The sequence below is a fragment of the Syngnathoides biaculeatus genome, chromosome 10 (genome assembly GCF_019802595.1).
Source record: "Syngnathoides biaculeatus isolate LvHL_M chromosome 10, ASM1980259v1, whole genome shotgun sequence".
NCBI classification, from domain to species: domain Eukaryota; kingdom Metazoa; phylum Chordata; class Actinopteri; order Syngnathiformes; family Syngnathidae; genus Syngnathoides; species Syngnathoides biaculeatus.
Genome location: NC_084649.1, coordinates 16010001 through 16037213, shown reverse-complemented (window position 1 = coordinate 16037213; position 27213 = coordinate 16010001). Strand labels below are relative to the sequence as shown.

At 43.6% G+C, this 27213-nt stretch overlaps 2 protein-coding genes across 6 annotated transcripts in view; both read left to right on the top strand.

Moving 5' to 3' along the window:
* The window catches only part of LOC133507329 (kazrin-like), a 110327-nt gene extending 98641 nt beyond the window's left edge, over positions 1–11686 (top strand). The window contains exons 7-12 of one of the 2 annotated variants that reach the window (XM_061832255.1): positions 2969–3163; positions 5223–5359; positions 5498–5668; positions 6858–7053; positions 7842–7975; positions 9767–11686. In XM_061832255.1, the coding sequence (XP_061688239.1) occupies positions 2969–3163; positions 5223–5359; positions 5498–5668; positions 6858–7053; positions 7842–7975; positions 9767–9937 (1004 nt within the window). In that variant the 3' untranslated portion in view covers positions 9938–11686. The remainder of the gene's footprint in view (positions 1–2968; positions 3164–5222; positions 5360–5497; positions 5669–6857; positions 7054–7841; positions 7976–9766) is intronic. The other variant, XM_061832256.1, reaches the window with a different exon arrangement.
* An 8422-nt stretch (positions 11687–20108) lies between these two features.
* On the top strand, positions 20109–24456 carry tmem51b (transmembrane protein 51b). Of its 4 annotated transcripts, none has more exons than XM_061832259.1 (3): positions 20109–20877; positions 21775–22219; positions 23448–24456. In XM_061832259.1, the coding sequence occupies exons 2-3, from the start codon at positions 21795–21797 to the stop codon at positions 23872–23874; spliced, it is 852 nt and encodes a 283-aa protein (XP_061688243.1). In that variant the 5' UTR covers positions 20109–20877; positions 21775–21794; the 3' UTR covers positions 23875–24456. The 4 variants fall into 4 exon arrangements, with proteins under 4 accessions (XP_061688243.1, XP_061688244.1, XP_061688246.1 ...); XM_061832260.1 differs by lacking the exon at positions 20109–20877 and adding an exon at positions 20882–20982; XM_061832262.1 differs by lacking the exon at positions 20109–20877 and adding an exon at positions 20894–20982 and having other exon boundaries at positions 21781–22219.
* The last annotated feature ends 2757 nt before the right edge of the window (positions 24457–27213 follow it).

The following is a 27213-nucleotide window of genomic DNA, read 5'->3' as shown; positions in this document are numbered from 1 at the left end:
TGTGTGTGTGTTTGTGTGGTCTTATCACAGGGCAAGGCGGCGATGAGCCGCTCCTGGCCAGCGGCGATTTGATGGACACTTTAATAAGAAGCCGGGCCGAGAGGTTAATTGAACGGGCCGGCCTAACGAGCGGACTCGTGTGGTGCGGTAGGAGGAGCTTAGCGGCATGATGAGGATGAGAGGCGCGCGAGCTCGCTTGATAACGCCGCGTTTAAATGGCTTTGCTCCGTCTGAATTGCTTTTTAAATCAGAGGCTCCAGCGAGTGGTGTGGCTTTGTTCTCACTGGGGAGGATTAAAATCTCACTCCCTCCAGTTGGAAAAATGTCCAATGAGCTCAGTTGCAAATGCTGCCTCTCATACTGCAAGGATGCTACATTGACACCGATAAATATTGTGGTCCTTTAACGTTGTCAGAGTTTCTTTGATTTCGTCTTTAATGTTGACAAACGATGACACATTGAATTAGGAGTTCATTACATTTAGTTACCGCACTTGTAAATCAAAACATTCGTATCTTGAATCATCTTTACCTTTTTAAATTAATGTGAATGCCATTAATCCGTTCCAGTCTGTCTCTTTTGCTCTCTCTCGCTCTCTCTCTCTCTCTCTCTCTCTCTCTCTCTCTCTCTATCTCTCTCTCTCTCTCTCTATCTCTCTCTCTCTCTCAAATAATAGTCATATGGATATAGATGGAGACTGTGGTCACAACTCAGTAAGGTATAGCAATAGGAGTCATTCTTCGCAGAGGATAAAGAAAACATGCCTGCTGGTATTGTTATATTGTCGGTCCAAATGTTGCGCTACTGTTTGTGTTCAACTATCGGTTGTTCAAACTGTCATAATGGAGCGAGACAAATGCTATTCGTTAGCCCTTCCATAACACTTCCAATTACGTGTTAGCATCAAGTTAGCTGATGTTAAGGCAAAGTTATGTTTATGTTTGGTTTGACAGTAAACTTCAAATGGGAGTGATAATACACACCTTAAAACTTATTTTTTGAAGTATTGTTTACTATTTGTCAAACTGGTTCTTGTTGTGAACTGAGTTCAAGTTCAATTCATTACCATCATTCGGCGATCATATCTCAAATTATTGCTCACAAGTTGAAGCCAACAATTGGCTGAATGACTGCTTATTTCTGGAAAAATGTTAGGCATTTATATATATATATATATATATATATATATTTTTTTTTTTTTTTTTTTTGAATACTAATCCACTTTCTTCTGGGAACAGATAAGATTATTAACATGTCCAGTGTGATTTTTTTTTTTTTTAATTTAGAAGATGGGTGGCAACATATCTTAAGCCATGTTTTTTTTTTTAGAAACATCTTTTCAATTTTTTTCATTTATTTTTCTTGAAGGGTGTCACTTGATAGGTTGCTCCACCACAATTTCTTCACTTTCTACATTGGTGTGGTCGTTAATTGTGTTATTATTCGTTATGCGTTCACCCACTTAATGAAAGGAACTACTTTTCTGCAGCCATGTATTTATAGCACCAGTCATTCATTTTAATTCTTTTCCATCGTATTTAATTGTATTTCATTTTTATTTTTAAGTTGTCCACTCGACTTTAAACAGCTTTTTTTTTTTTTTTTTTTTAAGTAAAAGCTGCACACTGCACACATTCAAAGACACAGCTGGGCTCCCCTTCTGCAAGTAAAGGCCATCCTGTAGATAAACAGACCAGGAAGTGGATTTTACTTGCAGAGCTTCACGTCACTCCCGCGCCGGTGGACACTTGTGGTCTCACTGCGGGCCCCTCTAACTTAAACACTGACTTCCTGCTTGCACTTTTTTTGTGGTTTCGCATCAACTGTTCTCGAAACATTTGATATGTATTACGTCTTTTAGAGCTTCTGCAGCTGCGTTTGGAAGTGAGCCTGCTATATATATATATATATATATATATAAGTATCCTTAAAGCACAGTCCTCCTTCTTACAGTTTAATAGTTTAAGTGGCACTGGACGAACTTTGGAATTCATAGACCGAACCAGCACAGTTTTGTGGAAGAATAAATGGATGCTTTATTGTCCCATATAAAGTACGAAAAGTTGTCAGGCTAGTTTTTTTTTTTTTTTTTTTTTTTTTTCCTTTTCCATGTCTCGTCAAACGTGCCCACCTAGTCCTGTGTCCTGCTGGTCGTGTTTTCTTGACAGTTTTCCCTGAGGGCTGGGATGGCATTTTTATTACTAAGGAAAGCATTCAGCACTCGGGGGTAAATCTGATCTATCTATCTATCTATCTATCTATCTATCTATCTATCTATCTATCTATCTATCTATCTATCTATCTATCTATCTATCTATCTATCTATCTATCTATCTATCTATCTGTCTGTCTGTCTGTCTGTCTGTCTGTCTGTCTGTCTGTCTGTCTGTCTGTCTGTCTGTCTGTCTGTCTGTCTGTCTGTCTGTCTATCTATCTATCTATCTATCTATCTATCTATCTATCTATCTATCTATCTATCTATCTATCTATCTGTCTGTCTGTCTGTCTGTCTGTCTGTCTGTCTGTCTGTCTGTCTGTCTGTCTGTCTGTCTGTCTATCTGTCTGTCTGTCTGTCTGTCTGTCTGTCTGTCTGTCTGTCCGTCCGTCCGTCCGTCCGTCCGTCCGTCCGTCCGTCCGTCCGTCCGTCTGTCTATCTATCTCAAAGAAGAGCTCATGATCCAAAGCCTGCCACATTGCATGCAGAAAGGCACAGACAGACGATGACAGTATTTTGGTCCATGTATATACTACAACACCCCACAGTTGTCAATCAGTTATAAAATATGGCCATCCAAAACTAAAATGAGACTCCGCCAAGGCTAAATAATGTCCCTTACAATATTTGTATTGAAAACTAATGACGTGGTTGGTGATTCTGTACCACTCCGGTGCCTTTGGTGGCGATGGTGCATATAAAGTCGGTTCCAAAGGTTCATCCAGTCCTTTCCCATGTTATGTTTGCCCACAGTGTTGTTGCACGAGGAGGTGGCCCAGCTACAGGAGGAGGTGCACCTTCTGCGGCAAATGAAGGACATGCTGGGCAAAGACCTGCAGGAGGAGTCGCAGGGAGGAGGCACCGCGGGCCTGCTGTCCGCAGCCGAGCTCCACGTACAGCTGGGCGACAAGGAGCAGGAGCTGGACCGTGCCAAGGAGGCCTTGCAAGGTCAGATCTCCCTCCTTCTAGTTCTCTTCAGCATGGTGTCGATTATCATGAGAAAGTGGCCAGACATGACATGTGACATGACGTGCACTGACTCAGCAGCCATTCTGCTTGACTTAAGTTCTGTTTATTTCTGTTCTGCCCGTAAGTGGGTTTCCGAGTAACTGGCATACTATAATTTTATGACACATCCCAACCAATGATCCAACGGAAAATGCCATTGGTGTGCCGGGGAATTTAAGTACAAAAGGTTGGGCAGCACATGTAGACAAAAAATCTCGCCGTACTCAACAGGCGTCCTCTGTGAAAAATCAACTTATTGAGTCGCTGAGAATAAAGACAAACAAAGACTGAATAATTTTATTATACTTCTCATGGTGAGCAGGGCAGAATCCAATTAATTGGAATATGAGAACGTGATGCATATTACAGAATGCTATTTTCATGATTAAGAAACGCATAACATTTATTGTGGGGTTTTTTTCCTTGGGAAGGTGGGGGGATGGAACAGATGAATGGCATTTCCATTCATTTCAATGGGAAAACCTGATTTGGGATACAAATCTTCTCAGTTTTTAGCCTGGTCTTGGAACAAATTAAAATTGTATCTTGACTAAAAACCCTATTTAATGATTATTATTGTTTTGTTTGTCAGTGTGCTCTGATTTCATGCTGCATTTCCAATCTTTAGCCATTGCCCATCATTCAAAGTTTTACACCCAAGGTCGCCCCGCTTGAGTGCAATCGAGAGGCCGAGTCGGGGAGCTGCATTCAAAACAAGTCCACCAGCTCTCACTACTTCTTGACTCTATGAAATATTCCGATGAATTCGATGCATTTCTTGAATTTCTTTTGTGCAAGGTGACCGTCATCATGAATAACTGGCATCGCATTCATGATATTCGTAGGTTGAAGAAATGCAGGCACCCAGTGGACTTCCTCGACTCTATGGACTATTTTTAGTACTACTTTATTCACTTCTATTGTATGTTGAATGTAGTACTAATGGTAGCAAAAATGATGCAGCAATTATGCCGCATTGTTTTCTAAGATGAGGCGTTATACAGCCCGGAGGCCGCTGCCCACTTTCAGCCGTGTTTGTTACTTTCGCAGGTGAGCTTGTCACGTTGTTGTGTAACAATCACCGAGCGGGTTTGGAATGCCGAGTGTGAAATATGAATGAGACGCGAGCGTTGACAGGAGGAGTGCCGAGCGGCTGGGTGCATGACACGTGCGGTGAAGGTTGAGTTTTTTTGGCGGGGGGTGGGGGGGGGTCAGGGGAGACTCATGTCCGAGTGCTCATTTATTGAGCCTTGTCACATGTTAATCTCTGATACCACAGCGGCTGCTTGTTTACAGTGCCCCCTTGTGCCCATCTCTGCTGACTGATGGGTTAAAAAAAAAAAGACATCCAGCCATCCATTTTCTTAGCCGCTTATCCTCACAACGGTCACGGGGAGTGCTGGAGCCCATCCCAGCTGTCAACGGGCAGGAGGCGGGGTACACCCTGAACTGGTTGCCAGCCAATCGCAGGCCACATTGAGACAAAGAGTCGCACTCACAATCACACCTAGGGGCAATTTAGAGTGTCCAATTAATATTGCATGTTTTTGGCAATCAACCATTTATAGACTACCGTTAACAAGTATGGACATTTTAGAGTTTTCAGGGAACCTAACTTGCATGGATTCAAATCTGGAACCTTAAAATTGTGAGGCAGATGTGGTAAACAACCGTGCTGCCTGCAATCGTTTCATTAGTTTGCATAGATCCTTTTGCCCAGTTATTGTGAATCTTGGCATTAGCCTGGTTTGAATGAAATTTATGGCCCGAGAAAGTCTTTTAATGCAGCTTTAATCAGTGCCAATATCATTTTGGCTGATTCTTTTGTACCTCGTGAGATCCAATTTGAGAGCTGTTTAAAAAAAAAAAAAAAAAATGACAATGCTGCCATTTGATTGACATTCGGCAGCTATTCAACATGTTTATTATTCCGCGTCAATTATCGGCGGTCAACGGCGATCGCCAAACGCCTCCTAACTCCGCGAACGCTGTGTTGCAGCCATGAAAGCCGACCGTAAACGTCTAAAAGGGGAAAAGGGCGACCTGGTGAGCCAGATGCAGCAGCTGTACACGACGCTGGAGAGCCGAGAGGACCAGCTCCGAGAATTCATACGCAACTACGACCAGCATCGGAAGGTAACGCCTTTGCTCAATTTGACCCTTTTTTTTTTTTTTTTTTTTTTTTTACAATTTTTATTTATTTATGTATTTTTGTCTTCACGTTCCTGTGTTGTACGCGGCTCGTTGTAGATGCTTTAAAGCTTCCTCTTGCAGGAGAGCGAGGATGCGGTGAGGGTGCTGGCCAAGGAGAAGGACGTGCTGGAGAGGGAGAAGTGGGACCTTCGGCGCCAGACCAAAGAGGCCACGGAGCAGGCCAACGTCCTGCGCTCTCAGCTGGACATGAAGGAGAACAGGATCAAGGAGCTGGAGGCCGAGCTCACCATGGCGAGTGAACGCCGCCGAGCGTCCTCTTACTTAAGCGCTTTTCGGCGATTCTCGTTTCTGGCTGAGATTGCACCACAACAGTCGTTGAGTGGTTTGATTGGCACTGCCACAGAGGTTTGTGTTTATTCGTGTGGTTGCAGTTCAACCAAATAATTCATCTAAATAACAGCTGAGGCTTATCCTGGTCATTTGATTTCTTCATTTTTTTCTTTTTACGTTCATTTTCGACTCGTGAGCTGCAGCATATCCCGGCTGATTGAGGGCGAATGGCAGTGTACACCCTGGACTTGACAGCATTTATTTTTCGTTTTTTTTTCATTAACCCTTTCCGTGCAGGCGGTGCAAATTTGTAACAGGTTTACCATAATCAAAAATTTTAAGTCCAGAGTATCATTTTCTGAAAGTATAAGATTTTTCTCTCTGCAAAATTTTATTTGGTCCAGAGCAGGTTAAAATTCTTTTCATTTTGTAAATATTATTTTATTCATTTAATTTTACATCCGGCGGCACGGTGGAACAGCTGGAAAACGTTGGCCTCACAGTTCTGAGGTCCCGGGTTCAATCCCGGACCCGCCTGTGTGGAGTTGCATGTTCTCCCCGTGCCAGCGTGGGTTTTCTCCGGGCACTCCGTTTTCCTTGCGCATCCCAAAAACATGCATTCATTGGCTCCAGCACTCCCGCGACCCTTGTGAGGATAAGCAGCTGAGAAAATGGATGGATGGGTGATTTTACATGCAGTTATGCTGTTGATGGTCTGGTCAGTTGTGGACTAAATAGAATTTTTTATTTTATTTTGTTTTATACCGCTTATCGCACTCGCGCTGGCAGGGAACATGGAGCCAAGCTCAAGACTTGGGCGATCAGTTTATTTTATTTTATTGTGTTTGATTTTATTATCTTCATATTATTAATCTTATTATTATTTATTGTTGTCCTCTTATTTTTTCACTTAATTTAATTTTTTTTTAGTTTTGTTAGTTTACTTTCCTAACATTAGATTGGGATTATTTAAGTTTTTAAATATCTGTATTAAATTGTATTATTTTTATTTAATTTTCAGTGAGGCAGCTCTTGAATTGGACCACCGGTTGATTATTGTTTTTTTTTCAATAAATATTATTTCTTCAATGTTCTTCTTATGTTTGCACTCCATCGTTGACATCTGCGTGTTGCTTCTTCCTCTGGGCAGGCCAAGCAGTCTCTGGCCACGCTGACAAAAGACGTCCCCAAGCGCCACTCGCTGGCCTCCTCCACCAACGCCGGCGGCGCCGAGCCCGTGGTCAACGGCAGTCAGGAGTGGGTGACGCAGACCGACCTGCCGCTGACCGCCGCCATCCGGCAGAGTCAGCAGACCCTCTACCACGGGCACAACGCCGACAGACAAGGTAGCGTCCCGTCCCGTCCCCCCCACCCTCGCCTCCCTCGCCGGCCATCTCATTAGGTACCCCTAATGTTAAAGGTCAGAAGTGGGAAAGGTTTTCACACTCTGTACTTCATTCAAAGTACAGATACATACAGTATGTAAAAAAGAGAATCGACTTCTTTCAAAAGTAAGCTTAAAACATTACAGACTGAAATACGATAAAGCTTTGTTAATGACCCCCAGCGGGAAAATTTGGGGGTTGTGACAATGAAGTCAGTGTAGACCAGGAGTGTTATTTTAATCATCCATTAATCTGTCCTTTAGTTTTCCAATTAATCGGATGAAAAAATAACTTTTTTTTATTTTTACTTTCCTTCCCTTCATTCATTATTTCAAAATGACTGTGCAAAAACCTATCGGGAAAAAGGCAAAAATATTGATCGCTGTCTTCCAAAGTGGAAACGTGTTTCTAAATCTCTTATTTTGATCAAAAATAAAAGTGCTTAAGAGTGTTTCATGTTGAGGGCCTGAAATCGGACGATTTGAACAATTTTTACGTGAAGCGAGTTCTTGAAATGATGTCAAGAGGTCGTCGATTAATTTCATAATCAATATAAAATAAACGTCGTTGGTTTGTATGTACCTAATGAAATGACCTTTGGCGTGTGTCCTGGTGTTACTAATAACGGTTTTCCTTTTGAGCTTTCTCAAGCTAACAGTGGGATTATTATTTCAATTCTGGGGCAACCTGTGTGTGCGTGTGTGTTTCTGTGTGTGGTGTGGCGTGTGCGGCACCCAACCCCCCCTTAGCCGTGGTCAGGATCAGCCCCTGCCACTCGCGCCAGCCGTCCGTCATCTCTGACGCTTCGGCCGCCGACGGGGACCGCTCGTCCACACCCAGCGACATCAACTCCCCCCGCCACCGGACGCACTCCCTCTGCAACGTAAGAGCTGGTGTGTGAGTGAGGGTGCGTTTGGGTGGGTGGTCCCGTGTCTTCTCGGTGATGGTGGTCTTGTTTCATTCTCATCATTCCCTCACAAACCAGAGCCAGGAAGTACTCTAAATATGTATTTACTCAACTGCAGAGTGTACCAGACCTTAGCAGTTGGGTGATCGTAGAAATACGGCCCCCGCCCACCAATTGACAGTTCATTGAGTCACTTTTAGTGGAACTATACATAATGGACATTAAACAAAAAAAAGAAGCAGCTGAACAAGATCATACATCAACTGTAGTCTGTAGTAGATGTTTATTAGTTTTCATCATTTTCAATTTTTTTAAAACAGTCCCATTGCTCTCCAGAAAATCAAATTCATCCCTCAAATAAATCCCTCCCTTTTCCCGTTAGTGGTTTAAATTCATCTTCCCTCTCGGTTGTAATATCATGCAAACATTTTTTATTCTAATTGCACTTGTCGTATATTTAACATTAAGTGTCTTTATTTGTAGACATTTATTCCAATAATAATGTCATGGTATCTATCCATTCATCCATTTTCTTTGCCGCTTACCCTCACGAGGGTCACGAGAGTGCTGGGGCTTATACCAGCCGTCATACACCCTGAAGTGGCTGCCAGCCAATCGCAGGGAACAAAAAAAATAAGCACTTGCATTCATATTCACACCTATGCGCAATTTAAAATCTCCATCCATCCATTTTCTTAGCCGCTTATCCTCTCAAGGGTCACGAGAGTGCTGGAGCCTACACCAGCCGTCATACACCCCCGAACTGGCTGCCACCCAATCGCAGGGGCACAAAAAAATAAGCACTTGCATTCACATTCACACCTATGGGCAATTTAGAATCTTCATCCGTCCATCCATTTTCTTAGCCACTTATCCTCACAAGGGTCACGAGAGTGCTGGGGCCTATCCCAGCTGTCAAACACCACGAACTGGTTGCCAGTCAATCGCAGGGCACAAAAAAAAAAAAAAAACCAAGCACTTACATTTGTATTCACACCTATGGGCAATTTAGAAACTTCATCTATCCATCCATTTTCTTCGCCGCTTATCCACACAAGGGTCACGAGGAGCGCTAGAGCCTATCCCCGCTGTCAACGGGCAGGAGGAGGCGGGGTACATCCTGAACTGGTTGCCAGCCAATCGCAGGGCACATCGAGACAGACAACAGTCGCGCTCACAATCACACCTAGGGGCAATTTAGAGCAGGGCTCAGCAATCTTTTTGAGGCTGAGGGCTCTTTCGTGAGCAGCGATCGTATGAAGGGCTATGTGACCTGACCTGTTTGCGGCAAATTTCAGACTCTGTTCATTACACGTACATAAAATGTTTATGTTTTAATTTATTGTAATAAATGACATTACAGGATTTACAAAATTTTAATTCACGTAAGCAAGTGTGGTATTTTTAGAACATACCTCGCGGGCGCCTTTCCTGGTCCTCGCGGGCTACTTTTTGCCAACAGGCACCGCTTTGGTGACCCCTGATTTAGCATGTCCAATTAATGTTGCATAATTTGGGGATATGGGAGGAAACCGGAGTGCCCAGAGGAAACCCACGCAGGCACGGGGGAGAACATGCAAACTCCACACAGGCGGGGCCGGGGTCGAACCCTGGTCCTCAGAACTGTGAGGCCAACGCCTTACCAGCTGATCCACTGAATTTCTTATTTTATTTTATTTTTGTAAATAAACACATGCCTCTCAATTAGTCAGCTGGTACGCAACTATGAAAATAAAGACTTTACCCTGGATGTGTGTGTCCATCCAGTCCATGGAGGACCTGGAGGAGCAGAAGCGTAAGAAGAAGAAGGAGAAGATGTCGCTGGGCTCGCTGTCGCGGGTCTTCGCCCGAGGGAAGCAGCGCAAGTCTCTGGACCCGGGCCTCTTTGATGGTACAGCCACACCCGACTATTACATAGAGGAAGATGCCGACTGGTGATGCTGCGTGCGTGCGTGCGTGCGTGCGAGTGTGTAGGAAATGGGCTTCTTTCGAGGGGGAGGCATCTCATTTAAAAATAAAAAGTCCAAAAGCGACTGCTATTCCACCAAATGTACAGTATATTATACCCTTCAAATTGTATGTATGTAAATGATATAGATATATTTATAGATGTACGCATATGTATATATGTTTACATGCATATAAATATATACGCAGAGTTATCATCATGTGTATTTGTAGACATGCTGTATTTTCTTGTCTTTTTTTTTTTTTTTTTTTTTTTTACAACTCGAGACTTGAAGGACTGCTGTTCAAGTGTAAATAATTTGTGTTTTTAACGTTTGTTTGTTTATTGTTTTTACTTAATCACGCGTTACAACAGCATTTTAGTCGATAAATCCATTTCACTTTCATGTGGGGAGTGGGGGGGCGGCAGCTCAAAATGGCTAATTATGGAGTTATGCCTTGTCGGTGGCGGGGATGTAATGAAAAAGTGAAATAATAAATAGCTGACCGTAACATCGCGGGAAGTTGCCTCATTTTCTCAAATAGTGGCCTCAGTTTTATTACACACCTCACTTCCGATAAGTACACATTCAAAATAGATATTTCACAAAACTGATACATAATCATATTTATGAATCATTACCATGAAATATCCGTTATTGGAATACAAATATTGTGTTAGTACATGTGCTGTAATAACTTTTTTAATGGCTTTTAATGAAGTATTTGTTTATGAAGGGGGAAAGATAAAGAATATTAAATATGATGACCTATGTATAAAAAATTGTATAGTGATTAACAAATGTATATCAGACCCCTCAATATAAGTCGCTTAATGGCGATAATTACACATATTGTCTATTATGTCAATACATCCAATTTTAAATGCTAAGATATATTCTTGTTTTCTATTCAGTTTATTTTCTGTTTGAAGATGAAAATAGAATGATAAAAATGTAAAGGACAATATATCCTAATATGTCAAACAATAACATGCATTCTAAAGAGGGAAAAGATGTTTTATTTGTTGAGTGTCCTTTAATTTAAAATGTCTGAATGAAATCTCTTTATAACTGGACAGCCCCTTTCTACTAGCTGGTCTAAATAACGGGTAAAGTGCTGTACAGTTATTTATTTGTATAAAAAATAGATTCAAACAAATGTACGCTATAGTATTGAATATGAATATAATGCTTTTGTATAGATGAAAAGAAAATCTCTTCCTCCTAAAAAAAAAAAGTGTTCTAGTTTTTGTAGAGGATACTTTTTGTTGTACTGAATTCATGGAATGACAATAAATCCATATTTGAGGCTTTTTTTTTTATTAATTTTGCCACTGTTTGGGAAAGTTTGGTAATTTAGTGTCATCTAATTGTTAGCATTCACTGACTTCATTTCTGCCTGAGAGCTAACATGCCGATAGGAGATGAATGAATGTGTGAAAAAAAATGTTTATGCATTCATTCGTTCATTCCCCCCGTGAGTGCGTTCATCACTTTGTTGCTTGGTTTGTCCGTTTTGTGCCCCCCCCCCTTTATCCCCGTCCCTCCCGTTCTCCTGTCGTGTTGCTTCGTTATCCTGTTTGTGGAGAACTCTTCCTAATACTGTTTAATGCTTTGTAACGTGGGCAACATGGAATAAAAGATGAAATCTATGGAAGTATTTTATTTTGAAATTCAAGGGGAAAAAATATCTGCTGGGGCTGGACATGAAATCTTATTTTCTAAAATAAAACTACAGCTCATGTTCTATGGACTAAGTGTTGTTTCTAATGTCTTTTCACTCTTGTCGTTTTTAACCACTTATGACAGTAGATGCAATGGGTATAAAAAGTCTACACACCCCTGTTCAAATGCCAGGTTTTTCTGACATAAAAGACATAATCTAGTTCAAAACATCTTGTGAAATGAATGTGACCTATTTATTTATTTGTTTACATAATATGACCATAATTCCCTCCATCTTGACGCTGGTACATCAAATTTTCAAATATTTTCGGGGGATTTTGTACAGGAATGTGTGTACTTTTTACATCCACTGTGGTTTTTCCTTTGTGGGGATTATTCATATCACAACACATTTTTCATCACCTTGGGTTTTTTTTTAAGTGACATGAAGGATGAATCAGATGAACATTTCATCCTGCATGTCACTTCATTAGAGTATAGTTTAGTATACAGCATTGATGGCCATTTATGAGTAATCCCTAAGTAATGTACTGTACTAATACTAGTGTAGATCTTGCTCGTGGTCTTAAAAGTGTCATCACAGTAGGTAGTTAAAGTCTTGAAAATGTACTAAAATGTAATATACTATAGTCATATATCTATATGAGTTCTATCATGGATGAGTTGGGTTTTTTTTTTTTTTTTTGGATCTTATATTGTAGATATGCACGTTCAAAACTACTTTCGATACACTAACTTTATATAATAACGTCATCGACAATGCAGCTCCATCTAGTGGTCACACAATGTAAAAACAACTCAACTTGGTTAAGTTCTGTTCCATTGACCTTCCTTGTTCCGCGGTACCGTCATTTCTGATTCGCTGCATATTTATTGGGTTGATAATAATATTCATATTTTAATATTGTTGCAGCTTACCTTTATTAAATAATTATATTCACTCTATTTACTGTTTTTTTGCAGCAATATAATTGCCTCGCCTGTTTTATTTTACATTTCCTTAGTAGAAATTCACTGCATCCCTTCTTAATCTTATATTTAATATTTATACATTATATATTTTTTTAAAGTGTGGCCAACATTTTTTTAATAATTTCAATTTAATTCACTGCATGCATTCCTAAGCTTATATTTAATATTTATAAATTAAATATTTTTTCAAAAATGTAGCTAACTTTTTGTTTTTTTTAATTTTAATTCAATGGGCTATTTTTTTTAATAATGCTAATCATAACATTTTATCAAATAGAAATTTGCTCTAAAACCTGTTTTGAAATTGAGCAATATTATCTTTTCAATGCACACTGCACATTTTCATGCAGTTCTTGTGCCTTGTACCTAATAAAGTGGTCTGTCAAACGAACACTTAGGTGAAGATGATGATGCGCTGTTAAATCAAATCACCGCGAGTCATATTTATGCTATCCCTATCCAATGTCCATACCCACCCTGAACTCCGACCCCAGGCTGCGAAGGCCTCGCGTCCGACGAGGAGGAGCAGCTGGACCGCCTCCAGCAGGCGGCGCTCACCCGGACCACGTGCATGTCCCTGTGGAGGGCGGGCGCTGTCCGGGCCTGGCTGGAGGTGGTCATGGGAATGCCCACGTACGCGCGGGCCTGCTCCGAAAACGTCAAGAGTGGCAAGGTTGGCGGATACTACAGTGCCTGGCGTGCTTTTAGTGCTTTTCCCTCATGTAAAAAAAAATAATAATGAAAAAATGGTGGTTTAATGCATTTTAGGTTCTTCTAGGCCTGACTGATGAGGATTTAGAGGTGGGACTCGGCATTGCCAAACCATTACATCGCAGGAAACTAAGACTGGCCATCGAGGACTACAGGAGAGCTGAAGGAGACCGAGGGTGAGCAATGACAATTATTATTATTATTATTAAGAAAAATATAACTCTTTGGGATGATGGACTGCAATGAAAAATTGGCAATTCCATTCATTTCAACTGAATATGAATATTTTTAGCTATGAGCATGGTCAGTGACCGAAAAAAACCTCATATCTCAAGACATACTTTTTGGGACATTTTTGTTCGGTGGTATGTTGAACTCAGATTTTCCATATGTACAATATGTACTTGACTCGAATTAAGTTTGGGAAACCCGAGACTATCCAAAGCGTCCGACATGGACCATCACTGGGTGTCGACTTTGTGGCTGAGCGACGTGGGTCTGCCTCAGTACTCGCAAACTTTCCACGCTCACCTGGTGGACGGCCGGGTGCTAAGTTCTCTCGGCCGCCCAGATCTGGAGCGATGCCTCGACGTCACCGACCGCTCCCACCAGAACAGTCTGCTGCTGTCCGTGGAGCTCCTGCAGATGCTGGACTTCCATAAGGAGGTCAGACTCGAGAACGCTGACTCCGGACTTGGCTCAAGCGAAAGGGGGCCTGGATTCACTTTGCGTTGTCTTCTTGCAGGCCCTGCAGGCTCGAAGGGCAAAATGTGAGCAGCAAGACCGGGACCCCGTTGTTTGGACCTGTCACCGAGTAAGGAAGTGGATCAGGGACATCGACCTCAAGGTGAGTGGAGGTGCCGTGGCACGAGCACAGGACAGAAGACGCACGATTGCGAGCGGTGCCTTGCTCCTTTTATACAAAAATGCAGTTCTGAAGTTGCCGCCGTCCTAAGCGCGGACCTAGCTAACCGCTAACTGCGGTCCGTTCATATAAATAAAAGCCGAACACGAAAGCCGAAATCTTGTCGCTCCTTCAAGATGGATCAGTCTTGTTATGATCGGCGGCTCTCACCCTCATGACTAATGCGCACAATTTTCTGATAACAAAATTGAAAGGAAAAGTTGGACAACGTTGCATCATACGACGACCCGGAGGGGCGGTGAAATGATAAAGATGACATTGTTGAAAAGTTTGTTGAAAGTTTAAATCTTTTTTCCTTTTTAAAAGTATCACATCCACGAGTTCGACGGAGCGTTTCAAAATCTCCGACGAACTCATGGACGGCGCTTGCAAATTGGCGCTTCATGGTCACATGGTTTGAGATGACCCACATGACCAGAACGAGCCAATCACAAGCGTCAGCTGGAGAAGGAGGAAGTGATATGGAAAAAATTAATCTTTGCATTTGCGGCTCTTTTTCAAATATAGCTAAACTTGTAATCATGCACATTTCCAAAAAGCAATTGTACTGGTAATTGAATTACACGTTTTTTTTCCCCAGTAACTTTAACAAACATGTTATTATGAAATCACATAATCTAGGTGAGGTGCTCCCCAACATTGCTCGTGCGTCAAGACAGCCGTGGCACTTGTTTTTCAGGAATTTGCCGACAACCTCCAGGGTAAAGGCGTCAACGGTGCCGTGCTGGTTCTGGACCCGGCTTTCGACGCGGACGCCATGGCGAGGGCGCTGGAGATCCCCGTCAACAAACACATGCTCCATCGGCACCTGCGCGAGGAGATGAAAGCGCTCGCCGCCGCTAGCAGGTGAAGGTCAAACACCCAAAGCCAAGAGTTGTGTGTTTAGGTGCGCTGCAATTGGCTGGCGACCGGTTCAGGGTATACCCCGCCTCTCGTCCGAAAATACCTGGGATCGGCTCGAGCGTACCCATGACCCTAGTGAGGATAGGCGGTACGGAAAATGGAAAGATGAAGGCGGAACAAGTGAAACGACAAAGACAACCCACACACGCGGACTAGATCCTGTCCCGGCTCATAAGATTTGCTGAAATCTCACGTGAAGTCGCGCTCCTGCTATTGCGATCTTCCATTTTGGAGTTTTCCAGTCAGCACATTTGAAATGGTCTGCGTTCACAGGTTCGAGGAGCAGGAACGCGAGGCGCTCCTTCCTTCCACGCCGGCGGCCGTCAACCGCTTTGCTGAAGGCAGGCTGCCCGTGAGGAGATCGAGCAAGGTATCGTAAGGCTCCATTGAGACAAACGTGTTGGGACCCCCAAAATTGTATTTTTATCAATGCGGAAACGGAACGACGGAAAAGAAGCGCACTGTACAGTCGAATACAAGATGTCTATCCAGTAAAAAAAAAAAAAGGCAGCTCTTGAAAAAGACACCCATGAATGTTGGACCTCAACTAAAAAGCCAGTTGGGGCCTCAAAGGGCGCCGTTATTAGCGTCACTCTGACATCATTTGACGTCAAATACTGTACAATGCATTTCAGTGGTACTAATAAGTAATCAAATGTGATTCGTGCTCTGCCAAACGTGCACAATCACATTCACTAGTCAATAAATGTCAAGTGCGGCCCGCGATTTGTCCCAATTTTGAAATTTCATCTTCTGTGAGTGTGAGTGTGACACATATGCACGAGTGGTACGTGGGCTCCCTCTAGTGGTACTCTGTAAGCATTTAACCTTAGCACTGTTTTGTACCGTTTTATGTAACTTTTATGGGCAATATATTTTTATAAAGTCCTTATTCCGGAACCAAATCACGTGTGCATCATGTACAGACGTACTGAAAATAGGCCTCCTCTCTTATTGTTTTCAATCAGGTCTGGCAGAGACAGAAAATTTTGTCCTTTGGACCTCACGCAACAATAATAAAGTTATTTGAAAACATTGATTTAAATGATAATACTGCACAATCCAAACCGACCCAAATAAAATCAGTGGGCCTCCTCATTCAAGCGTTCGGCATCTTGCATGTGTCCAGAGTCCACTGAGGTTCGGCCCTGCGAGCCGGCCGGCAGAACCTCGCGTGCAGTCGGGCCCTCGGAGCTCAGGCAGGCCCGTGCACGCCCTCAACAGCGTCGGGGTCGCCAATTTGTGAACTTCACCTGCCATTACACGGATGGAACTTTGTGCGCTACACATTAAAAACAACACTTCACTGGACTCATCTGCAAGGATTTGACCTTGTCGTTTCAGACGGATCGATTGGGACCACAAAAAATTAATCTTTTGTTTTCAGCTTCTGAATTCTTTTTCCTGGATCATTATGTAACCAACAACAACCACCAACAGCGACTTTCTTTGCCCGTGACAAGCTCCTGAGCCGCTTTCAAGTGACTCCATCGGATGAAATGAGAAATGAAATCATGCAGAAACGGCAACATCCCACACGGCCGCATCGCCACTGCTTTCAGGTCAAAGCCAACAGGTAAGCAGAGCTGCAGTCCTTGGTTGGCTGGAGGGGGCATCGTTTTGTGGGGGCACTTGTCTTCCTGCCACGTGACCACAGTGCAATCCATGAACTTGTGCCTCCGCCGGTCGTGGTAGCAAAAGCCCACTCATCATTGGCCCGTCGGGGCTTGAAAATGAAAAAAACTCGTAGAAAAAATAAACAACAAGTAATGAACACAAGCTGTTATAAATATGATAAAGATTACTGGAGTGTAAAATTATTTCTGTTAATATTCTGACTTTTCTAATAAATGAAGCTGCTGTTCAAGACCGTTTCATCAGTAAAATTAAGTGTTGCCTTTTCTCACGCTGGTTCTTCCTCGTTATTGTTTTTACGTCATGTCTATTGTTATTATTTATTTATTTATTTTGCATTTATAGGGCAGCGACATAAAACGTGCATTTTGACCAATCTTGAAAAGAGTCACAGCACACTGTAATTAACAGCTCTTCCGGAGCGTTGCCGTGTCCCGGGTCGTCCCCGGCGGGGTCTCTTTCCGGTGGGACATGCCCGGAACACCTCACTAATCCGGATCAGATGCCCCGGCCACCTCATCTGGCTCCTCTCGATGCGGAGGAGCAGCGGCCCGACACTGAGCCCCTCCCGGATAACCGAGCTTCTCACCCTATCTCGAAGGGGAGAGCCCGGACACCCTGCGGAGGAAACTCATTTCGGCCGCTTGTATCCCGGATCTTGTTCTTTCGGTCACGACCCACAGCTCATGCCTATATGTGAGGGTATGAATGTAGATTGACTGGTAAATTGCGAGCTCCGCCTTTGGACTTCGCTCTCTTGACCACAACGGACCGATGCAAAGTCCCCATCACTGCAGATGCTGTCGATCTCCCGCTCCATTCTTCCCTCACTCGTGATACTTGATACTTGAACTCCTCCACTTGGGCCTGGATCTCCTCCTCGAGCAGTTACCTTATGGCGGTGGAGGGGTTTGTGTGTCTTGATGATCCGAGGAGCTAAGTTGACTGGGGCTTCATGCCCCTGGTAGGGTCACCCGTGGCAAGAAGGTCCTAGGTGAGGGACCAGATAAAGTACGACTCCAAAACCCCTAGGACGAGTACAAAAATTGGATCTTGGTTTCCCTTGCCCGGACGCGGATCACCGGGGCCCCCCTCTGGACTCTGGCCTGGAGATGGGACTCGAAGGCGAGCCCCCGGTGGCGGGGCCTAAACCCGTGCGGCTCAGCCGGCCACGGCCCGAAAGGGTAACGTGGGTTCCCCTTCCACCACCTGTGAGAGGAGCCATTGGGGTCGGGTGTCATGTGAGCTGGGCGGTGGCCGAGGGCAAGTCAACGTTTGAATTTTTTTTTTTTTTTTATGAATCACAAGGAGCAAACGTAATTTGACGGCGTCTCCCCATTGCCCAACCAAGCATGAGCACTACTATAGTACAGTGTTATAGATTGGCTGGGGACTGGTCCCCAACTTCTCTCACCAAGTGTCCGCTTGGAGCGCCCACCATGAAGGTACAGTATCATATAATAACCAAGCAAAAGTAAAATAACTATATATTTGGTACCCTCAGTGAGATTTGTTTTATTTCTGCTCTACTGTTGATTTTGACAAGTCCAGGGTGTTTCTCCCACTTCTCACAACAAAAGTCTGCTGGAAAATGCAACGAACAGCGTCGCGGTCAAATAAACATAATAAACTGAAACTTTAGTACTATACTAGTAGTAGTAGTAGTAGTACTATTTTTGCACCATCCGTATTATGTATCCAAAACAAAGACCAATATGAGTCCATTTAAATCGCACACACTTCAGGTGGTTGAAAGAATCCCAAAACAGGTTCGTCTGGCGCTTTGTGGGCGTCGCCATGCGTGTTGTTCAAACGAGGCAAGTTCAAACATGCACAACGATGCGAGCCACTCGGTACAATTTGACTTTAGTGCGAACGAGGCTTCATTAGCTTTAATCGCCCGTTCGGTTGAGTTGGGGGTTTTATTTTTTATTTTTTTATATAAATAAAATCCCATGTAAGTCAAGCAAGTCATTCGGTTTACTGCTGAATACAAACATGGCATGATTGCATATTACAAATTAAGATATTTCCATTTGAAAGAACCTCATTCAGTAAATGTTTCCATACACATCACATTTCTTTTTTTTTTTATTAAAAAATTCTCACTTAAGCATGGCTGAGTTTTTATCTATTTATCTATATTGCAATTTCTATTTAGTATCCCAAAAAAGTAATCAATTTGTAATTACACGCACACACACACACACACACACATATATATATATATATATAATTGTATTTTTTTATTTTTTATTTTTTCAAGGAAAAGGAAGACACAATGAATCCAGTATTTCTAACCAATGGAACCATGTCAGTTTCTGGTATGATTTTTATTACGTTTTGGCCTTTGCAAAACTGATCTAAAGCTAAATCTATGTAGAAATAATGAAATACTTTGCGGATTTCGTGTATTGCAGGGGGACTCTGACCATTAACAACGGCGATAAATGAGGGATGACCTCAAGCGCTTGTCCAAAGGTGTAGAAAAAAAAAGATGGACTTTCTCTCTTGGATGAAATCCGCTTCCAAATTGTCAAACTGGTTCCTGGATTATTTTCTGTTCGCCAAAGTCCATTTCTGGCCAGTTTTAAAATTGGTCTTTGGCGATTTTTGACTAGATGGCTATTCTACTCACTTGGGATGAATTGTTTCCTGGAAAAGCCGGAAAATGACATCTGTGGGAGTTAAAGCTTCAATTAGTTACACAAAACTCAACATCACCACTTTCAACAGATCATTTGTTTTTGTGTCATTATTAATATGTTTTTGATAACACATGCCCCGCCCATTCTGAGTGGCCAACGTTCCCATCGTAGGCGCGTTCACACTCTGGTCCAGGGTTACTGGCTCCAGGACACACAGCGCTTGCACGATGATTGGCTGCTGTATCCTGGTAGAACACGACCTACTGCTTTGGGAAAACAAGTATGTGGCGCTTAAGTGTGGCAGGGTTCAAATGTTTTTCACTAAACCTAACCCATCCTAATCCTTAACCCGTCAGAATCAGAATCGGATTCAGCCATATTGTCCAGGAATGTAAACAACACAAAAGGAACATGTCTCTGGTCGTTGGGAGCCACTTTAGTACTCCCACGTCTTGGGGTTAGTATTGGTAAACAACAGATGTGCAGATGGTGCAGAGTGCTCAGCCTACCATGATATGATACACCGTCCTTAATCAACCTCACCCCCAACCCGAGCCCAAAACCTAACCACGACTAACTTCTTTGTTTTCATTTCGTACAAATGTTTGAGATGGTGGAGAGGGCGTGAATTTCCAGGAACACTCGTGGAATTCCTAATAACCGGTCAAAAGCAATGCAGTATGGATATTGAAAACAATTTGTAACTTGGCTTGCTTCAGTGCAAAGGCGTCCACACAGATTTTGGTGGGTAAGTGCTCGATGGTCATAAAGGGCCGCTTAAAGGTTAAGTGCGGGGGAGGGAGGTGGCTAAAAATAGTTGTCAATAGGATAATTGTCCTTGCCAAAAGGACAAGCGCTGGACCAAAATGAGCACAGTTTTCGCCAAGGCCCAGAGGGATGGTGCTTGAGCACGACTTTGAGTCTGTCTGTGCACGTGTTACTTTTTCCCATCTATACCAACGATTGATACGCAATCATTTTTTTCCCCAAAGATTCCCAAAAATATTTTACCTGTGAAAATGTATTCCTAGTTCCCTTGTTGAAATTGTGAGCACCCGAGTACAGCACAATAAGGAAGTAATGTTGTTTATCGTGCCCTCCTCAAACACGGAACGTGCCTACACTTTGCCCCCACTAGCTTGGAGGTTACCTGGGCACGGAACTTAAAGGGGCGTGTCGTATCTACCTGGATTTCATACCTATGCGCGCTCCGCCAGGCGGTCAGGCAGGAAACAAGGCAAACGGAGGCGGTGGCTTGGACTAAAGTCCCTCTCAACTCATTAAAACTCTGAAATTAACACACGTTGGCCGCTTTAAATCGTACGTCCGTACTACCGAGCAACCTTCTTTTATTTAACTTGTGATTTTTTTTTTTTTTTTTCAATTATTGTTCTTACTTTTGCCTACGTATGACCTGGTGAGCTGGGCGAACACACCTGCGTGATTTAGGTAAGTCACCCATAAAGGAAGTCAACACTTTGGTTTAAATTACGAAGGCCCAGGAGGCGTCAAACCACTTCTCGCTATCGGTTCCCGTCGCCATCAAAGAAGAAGGTCAAATCCTCCCTCCCTCCCTGCTCCTCTACATTAGCATGGAAGCTGGCCCAACGGATACCAAAGTTGTGTTTGGTGTCAAGTTGGCACGAGCTTGCAGAAACTGCAGCACACTTTCGTGCCAGTTGTTAATGATTGACGTGTCACTCTGATTTTATGATGAGCAAAAACGATCCCGGTCGTCTGATAATCAACGATAATGCAGTACCTAAATGCAATAACCAAAATACAAATACTGTGCTATTATTAGGATTGGGGTGCTGTACAATTTCTTATAGACACCAGGCGGCGATATCAGCTGTTGTAATCGAAAGGTAACTCATGTCCAGAGTTCCATCCAGCCATTTTCTTAGCCGCTTATCCTCACAAGGGTCACGGGACTGCCGCAGCCTATCTCGGCTGTCGACGTGCAGGAAGCAGGGTACACCCTGGACTGGTTGCCAGCCAATCGCAGGGCACACAGAGACAAACAGACACACTCACAATCACACCTTGGGGCAATTTAGAGTGTCCGAATTAATGTTACATGTTTCTGTGATATGGGAGGAAACCGGAATGCCTGGAGAAAAACCACGCAGGCACGGGGAGAACATGCAAAATCCACACCGGGAGGCCTCGGATTGAACCCAGGTCCTCAGAACTGTGAGGCCAATGCTTTACCAGCTGGGCAACCTATCTTGAGTTCATCAGTCCCTAAACAAGTTTAACTTCTGTTGGTGTAACATTTTTAGAAAAATCGTACAGAAAGTACATGTCGTTAAAATGTGTGTAGTAACCTTGTTTTATTTTTAGTTGCAGCGCGTCCTGCAGGGATGTGTTCCAGTCGGCGTATTTGCGGCAGCGGCGAGCGCCCCGCCGACCGGTCGTCTCGCCCCGAGAGCGCCGGTTCGGGCGCTCACTATGCCCTGTGCGCCCTGGGAGTGGGCCTCATCGCGCTGGGCGTGGTCATGATCGTGTGGACGGTGATCCCCGTCGACGGGGAGGCGTCGGGCGGCTCCGGCAACTCATCCGGCAATGTCACAGCAAGCGGAGGCGATGACGACGACGGCGAAGAAGAAGGGGAGCTCTCCAGGTCGTCGTCCATCGCCATGGTGCTGGTGGGCGTCGGCCTCGCCTTGCTGCTGTTGTCCATTTGCCTCGGCGTTCGGAGCAAGCGGAGAGCGAATAACAGCAGCGAGCAAAATACTGCGCCGGGGGTGTCGACCTTCATGGACCACGTGGCCGGCGAGCAGGAAGAGTGAGTATGGTGCTCTTCACTTGGTTCTCCTCTCCAGATGTTTACTTATTTCTGAAACGGTCACAATGAATAAACTCATCAATGATCAAATGAATCAAATATTATGAGAATCCTTTAGAGACTGTTTAACTTAAAGGTCAAGTGTCATGAAATGCATGATTTTTTTAGTATGTTCTTAATGAAAAACGGCAGCCGGGATGGACCCATCCGTTTTTTTCACTACAAAACGTGATTTTGACGTATATGGCTTTTTGTAACTCCCGCCATGAAAATCCTCTCGAGGGATTTGTTTTCGACAAGAAGCAGGAAGTGACATACAGGGCAGTAGCGCACTCAAGTGGGCTTGTATGTTTCTATTAGTTTTACCTGCGGGAAAGTAGCTCGTTGTTCCTTCGTGTTCGCCAAAATCCCGGCTCGTTTTGTTGCCGGATTTTGCTCGGGAGGATGGATTCACTCTTCACACATTTCCAAAAGACCTGGTGCGTTGTGAAAAATGGATTGCAGAGGTGTAAAGGACAAGAGCTTCGTGGGTTCCAAATGACGTGTGTGTGTGTGTGTGTGTGTGTGTGTGTATACAGCTACTGAAAAAAAAGTAATAGTTGGGGGGGGGCGCGTAATCCGTCAGTCAGGGGTGCTAAATGTGTTGATGTGCCACCCCGGCTGAAGCTGTGATCGGTGGACGCGCCCCGCCGGGGTGGATCGGACGGGGAGGTGGTTTGGCCGTGTCGTCGTCGCTAGCGGGTGTCATCGTTGTCGCTCGCGGGCCCCGTTGTTCATTGCCGCCGCGGAGGTGGATCGGGTGGGGAGGTGGTTTGGCTGCATGCGGGTGGTGATCCGCCTATCATCTAAATATGGCTCGAAACGATAGGGTGATATTGCCCCAGTCACTTCTCTCGTTTGTGAGATGTTTTCTGTCAGAAGGGCCATCAGAAAAATCCGAAAATCTGTTGTTCATCTCCCGTAGAAGGTGGCACAACGTGTTTTCAATGGCGAATGTTTACAGGGATGACACTTGACCTTTAAACTTATCCAAATCTTCAGCCTCTTAACAGTAAATATTCTCAGATGTAGCAGACGGATTCTGTTTTGACATTTGCAAAGATCTGCGTTGAATTTGTAAAATGGCACTAAATCGGTTGACCCATTTTCTCGGGCGAAATAAGTTTTGATCTTGTGTGGTGTGCGGCGGGCTTTTTAAGATTAGTGGTGTTTTGTCATGGTTTCCCAGAGTTCCGGATCCAGCCGCATTCAACGTCCCGACCTACGAGGAGGTGGTCGGCAGCAGCGACTACCCCGTGCGTCACAGCAACCTCCGCCAGAGCAACACACACCTGCCGTCCTACGAGGACATCCTCGCCGCCGTGGAGAACGAGGGCAGGGAGCAGCCGGCCGAGGACTCCCCTCTTAATGATGCGGCGCCGCCCGCCGCCGCCGAGCACCAGGCCGACACCGCCCGTCAGCCCAGCCTGCCGGCGCGCAGCGGCAGCCGGGCCAGCCGCCTGCTGCGCCCCCTGCGGGTGAGGCGGATCAAGTCGGACAAGCTCCACCTGAAGGATTTCCGCATCCAAATCCGCAGCCCCACGCACAACCCGGTGACCATCGAGCCCATCACGCCCCCGCCGCAGTACGAGAACGGGCCGCCGGAACTGGGCTGAACGCAATTATCTCTGGACTGATAACACCCCTGAGAATCCAGTTTTTCCCATTGTTGGTACTAAAAAAAAAGTAGGTTAGATGTTGCTGGGACCGGCCAAGGAGAACAGTCACAAGACCTTGTCCTTGCCAAGGAACTTGGTCAGATGTGTTCTGTTACCTGGCGTGTCTGGGCCTCTGCGACTTGGACCAAAACGTCCTTCATTTAAGTCCGACGTGTAACATTTATGATGAGGGTGCAAGTGTCGCGTTTCCAGGGGAAATGAGTAGAAAACGATGACGAGCGAGTGGGACGTGTACAAAGTTGTCGTATTTTTGTCTTAATGAAGAAGATGCACTGAGGATGAGGAATTCTTTGTGAATGTGCTTTTAAATGTCTTTAAGTGGCTAAAGTTGAACATTTTCGAGTCGAGTGTTCCTCTTGGGGGGGGGGGGTCAAACGTCAAATAAGAAGATGTGGAATATTACTTGTGGTATTGGAATGAGGTAAAGGTTTGCATTCTTTAGGCATTTTGTTTTCAAATAAATCTTTCTGTTGCATTAAGCTTTTAATTAGACAGTTTAAAGCAGTGACTTCAATGCAACGTTACTGATGCCTTGTGTGATTTTATTTTTTTTTACTATTATTTTTTTTTTACACCTACGCTGGAATTGGTGCTCTTTTTTTCGGGCGAGCCTATTCGTTTATTTCTCAAATCTGAACTGTCAAAAAAATGGCAGTCCAGAATAATGGAATATTTTATGAGACACTGCAAGTGTATTTATGTTCAGAAATATCGCTCACTGTCTTTTATGGTCTCGTAATAAAATCTACAGTACTTGTAGTCGCTTTTACATGGCATTCTTAAACTGCTGTGGTGTACATGCGGCGTGTATCAGGATTGCGTTTGTAAATATTTTGTGGCCTGCAGTGGCTTAACGAAGCAGAAACTACAATTTGAGAATTGAGCATTAATCCAAGACTGAGTTTGGGAATTTATGTACATAGTTTGATACAAGGATTAGTACTTACAGTGAAGAAAATAAGTATTTGAACACCCTGCTATATTGCAAGTTCTCCCACTTAGAAATCATGGCGGGGGTCTGAATTTTTCATCGTAGGTGCATGTCCACTGTGAGAGAGAGATAATCTAAAAAGAAAAATCCAGAAATCACAATGTATGATTTTTTTTTAACGATTTATTTGGGTGATACAGCTGCAAATAAGTATTTGAACATCTGAGAAAACCAATGTTAATATTTGGTACAGTAGCCTTTGTTTGCAATTACAGAGCTCAAACGTTTCCTGTAGTTGTTCACCAGGTTTGCACACACTGCAGGAGGGATTTTGGCCCACTCCTCCACCCAGATATTCTCTAGATCAGACAGGTTTCTGGGCTCTTGCTGAGAATCACGGAGTTTCAGCTCCCCTCCGCCAGAACCTATATATGCTTCTTACGGAGCCACTCCTTGGTTTTCCTGGCTGTGTGCTTCGGGTCACTGTTATGTTGAAAGACCCAGCCACGACCCATCTTCAATGCTCTGACTGAGGGAAAGAGGTTGTTCCCTGAAATGTCACACTACATGGCCACGGTCATCCTCTCCTCAATACACTCCAGTCATCCTGTCCCATGTGCAGAAAAACACCCCCAAAGCATGATGCTACCACCCCCGTGCTTCACAGTAGGGATGGTGTTCCTGGGATGGAACTCATCATTCGTCTTCCTCCAAACACGGTTAGTGGAATTATGACCAAAAAGTTCCACTTTGGTCTCATCTGACCACAAAACCTTTTCCCATGACTCCTCTGTAACATCCAAATGGTCATTGGCAAACTTAAGACGGGCCTTGACATGTGCTGGTTTAAGCAGGGGAACCTTCCGTGCCATGCATGATTTCAAACCATGACGTCTTAGTGTATTACCAACAGTCACCTTGGAAACAGTGGTCCAAGTTCTTTCAGGTCATTGAGCAACTCCTGTCGTGTAGTCCTGGTCTGATTCCTCACCTGTCTAAGGATCACTGAGACCCCAAGAGGCTTGCATGGGGCTCCACTCCATTGAGATTTAGCGTCATGTTTAACTTTTTCCATTTTCTAACCCTAACTCCAACAGTGGACCTTTTTTCACAAAGCTGCTTGACAATTTCTCCGTAACCATTTCCAGTTGTGTGGAGTTGTACGATTTTGTCTCTGGTGTCTTTGGACAGCTCTTTGGTCTTGGCCATGTGACAAGTTTGAGTCTTACTGATTGCATGGGGTGGACAGGTGTCTTTATGCAGCTAACGATTCTGATTCAGGATAATCCATGGAGTGGAGGTGGACTTTTAAAGGCGGACTAACACGTCTTTGAGGGTCAGAATTCTAACTGATAGACAGGTGTTCAAATACTTATTTGCGGCTGCATCACACAAAAAAAAAATCATTAAAAAATCATACATTGTGATTTCTGGATTTATCTTTTTAGATTATCTCTCACAGTGGACATGCACTTGCGATGAAATTTTCAGACCCCTCCATGATTTCTAAGTGGGAAAACTTGCAATATAGCAGGGTGTTCAAATACTTATTCTCTTCACTGTATATTGATATCGATAGTGTGTGAACGTCAACGGGACTTTTATCTATTTGGGCAAGGCTTAAAAAAAAATACTGTACACTGAAAATTCAGTTCGTAGAATAGTTGACTATATATGAGGAAAAACATACTTTAGTGACAAAAAGTAAAGTTTCAAGTAAAAGGTATTTTTTTCACATTATAGTTGTGAGTGGTGATGGCAATATTACAAGAAGAAAGCTGTCTGGTTTCTAATTTATAAAGTGGTTTATTTTAAATTATGTTTTTGGATTAGTAAAGCAATGATCCATCAATAGTCATATTTTTGGAAAATGCATACTTTGGAGACCAAAGTTGTGTGTCTGCAATTAAAGTTGTACTTTTACAAGGATAAATATATATTTTTGAAAAAGATTTATTCTTTTGTTTTGGATGGAATTTTCCATTTTTATTTTCCAAGAATGAAACTGAAATTAAGAGTTTAAACATGACTCATTCGTTGCAGCTGGCCCCGGTGTGGGGGACTTGGAATCCAGACACAAGCCCAAAAAAAAAAAAAAAAAAAAAAGTAGCACAACTACTGCGCAGTATTTAACTCAATAAATGGCAGTGATAGCACACATTTTTTGCAGAAGCAAAGAATACATGCCTACGAGTATTCTTATGTCTGTCTACGTGTGTTGCTGCACTGTGCGTGTTTTCACGTACGAGTTCCTTCGAGCGTTACGACACTGTAAAAATCGATCGACGATGTTTGTCAGCCCATCTGTGGTGTTTTGCATTGTGTTCAGACACCAGCAGGCAAAA

What these genes read in the sequence shown, in the direction of transcription:
- tmem51b (XM_061832259.1), top strand. Translation starts at nt 21,795, where the DNA reads ATGTGTTCCAGTCGGCGTATTTGCGGCAGCGGCGAGCGCCCCGCCGAC. An exon ending in GTGGCCGGCGAGCAGGAAGA is followed by an intron (nt 22,220 to 23,447) that starts GTGAGTATGGTG and finishes ATGGTTTCCCAG; the next exon opens with AGTTCCGGATCCAGCCGCAT.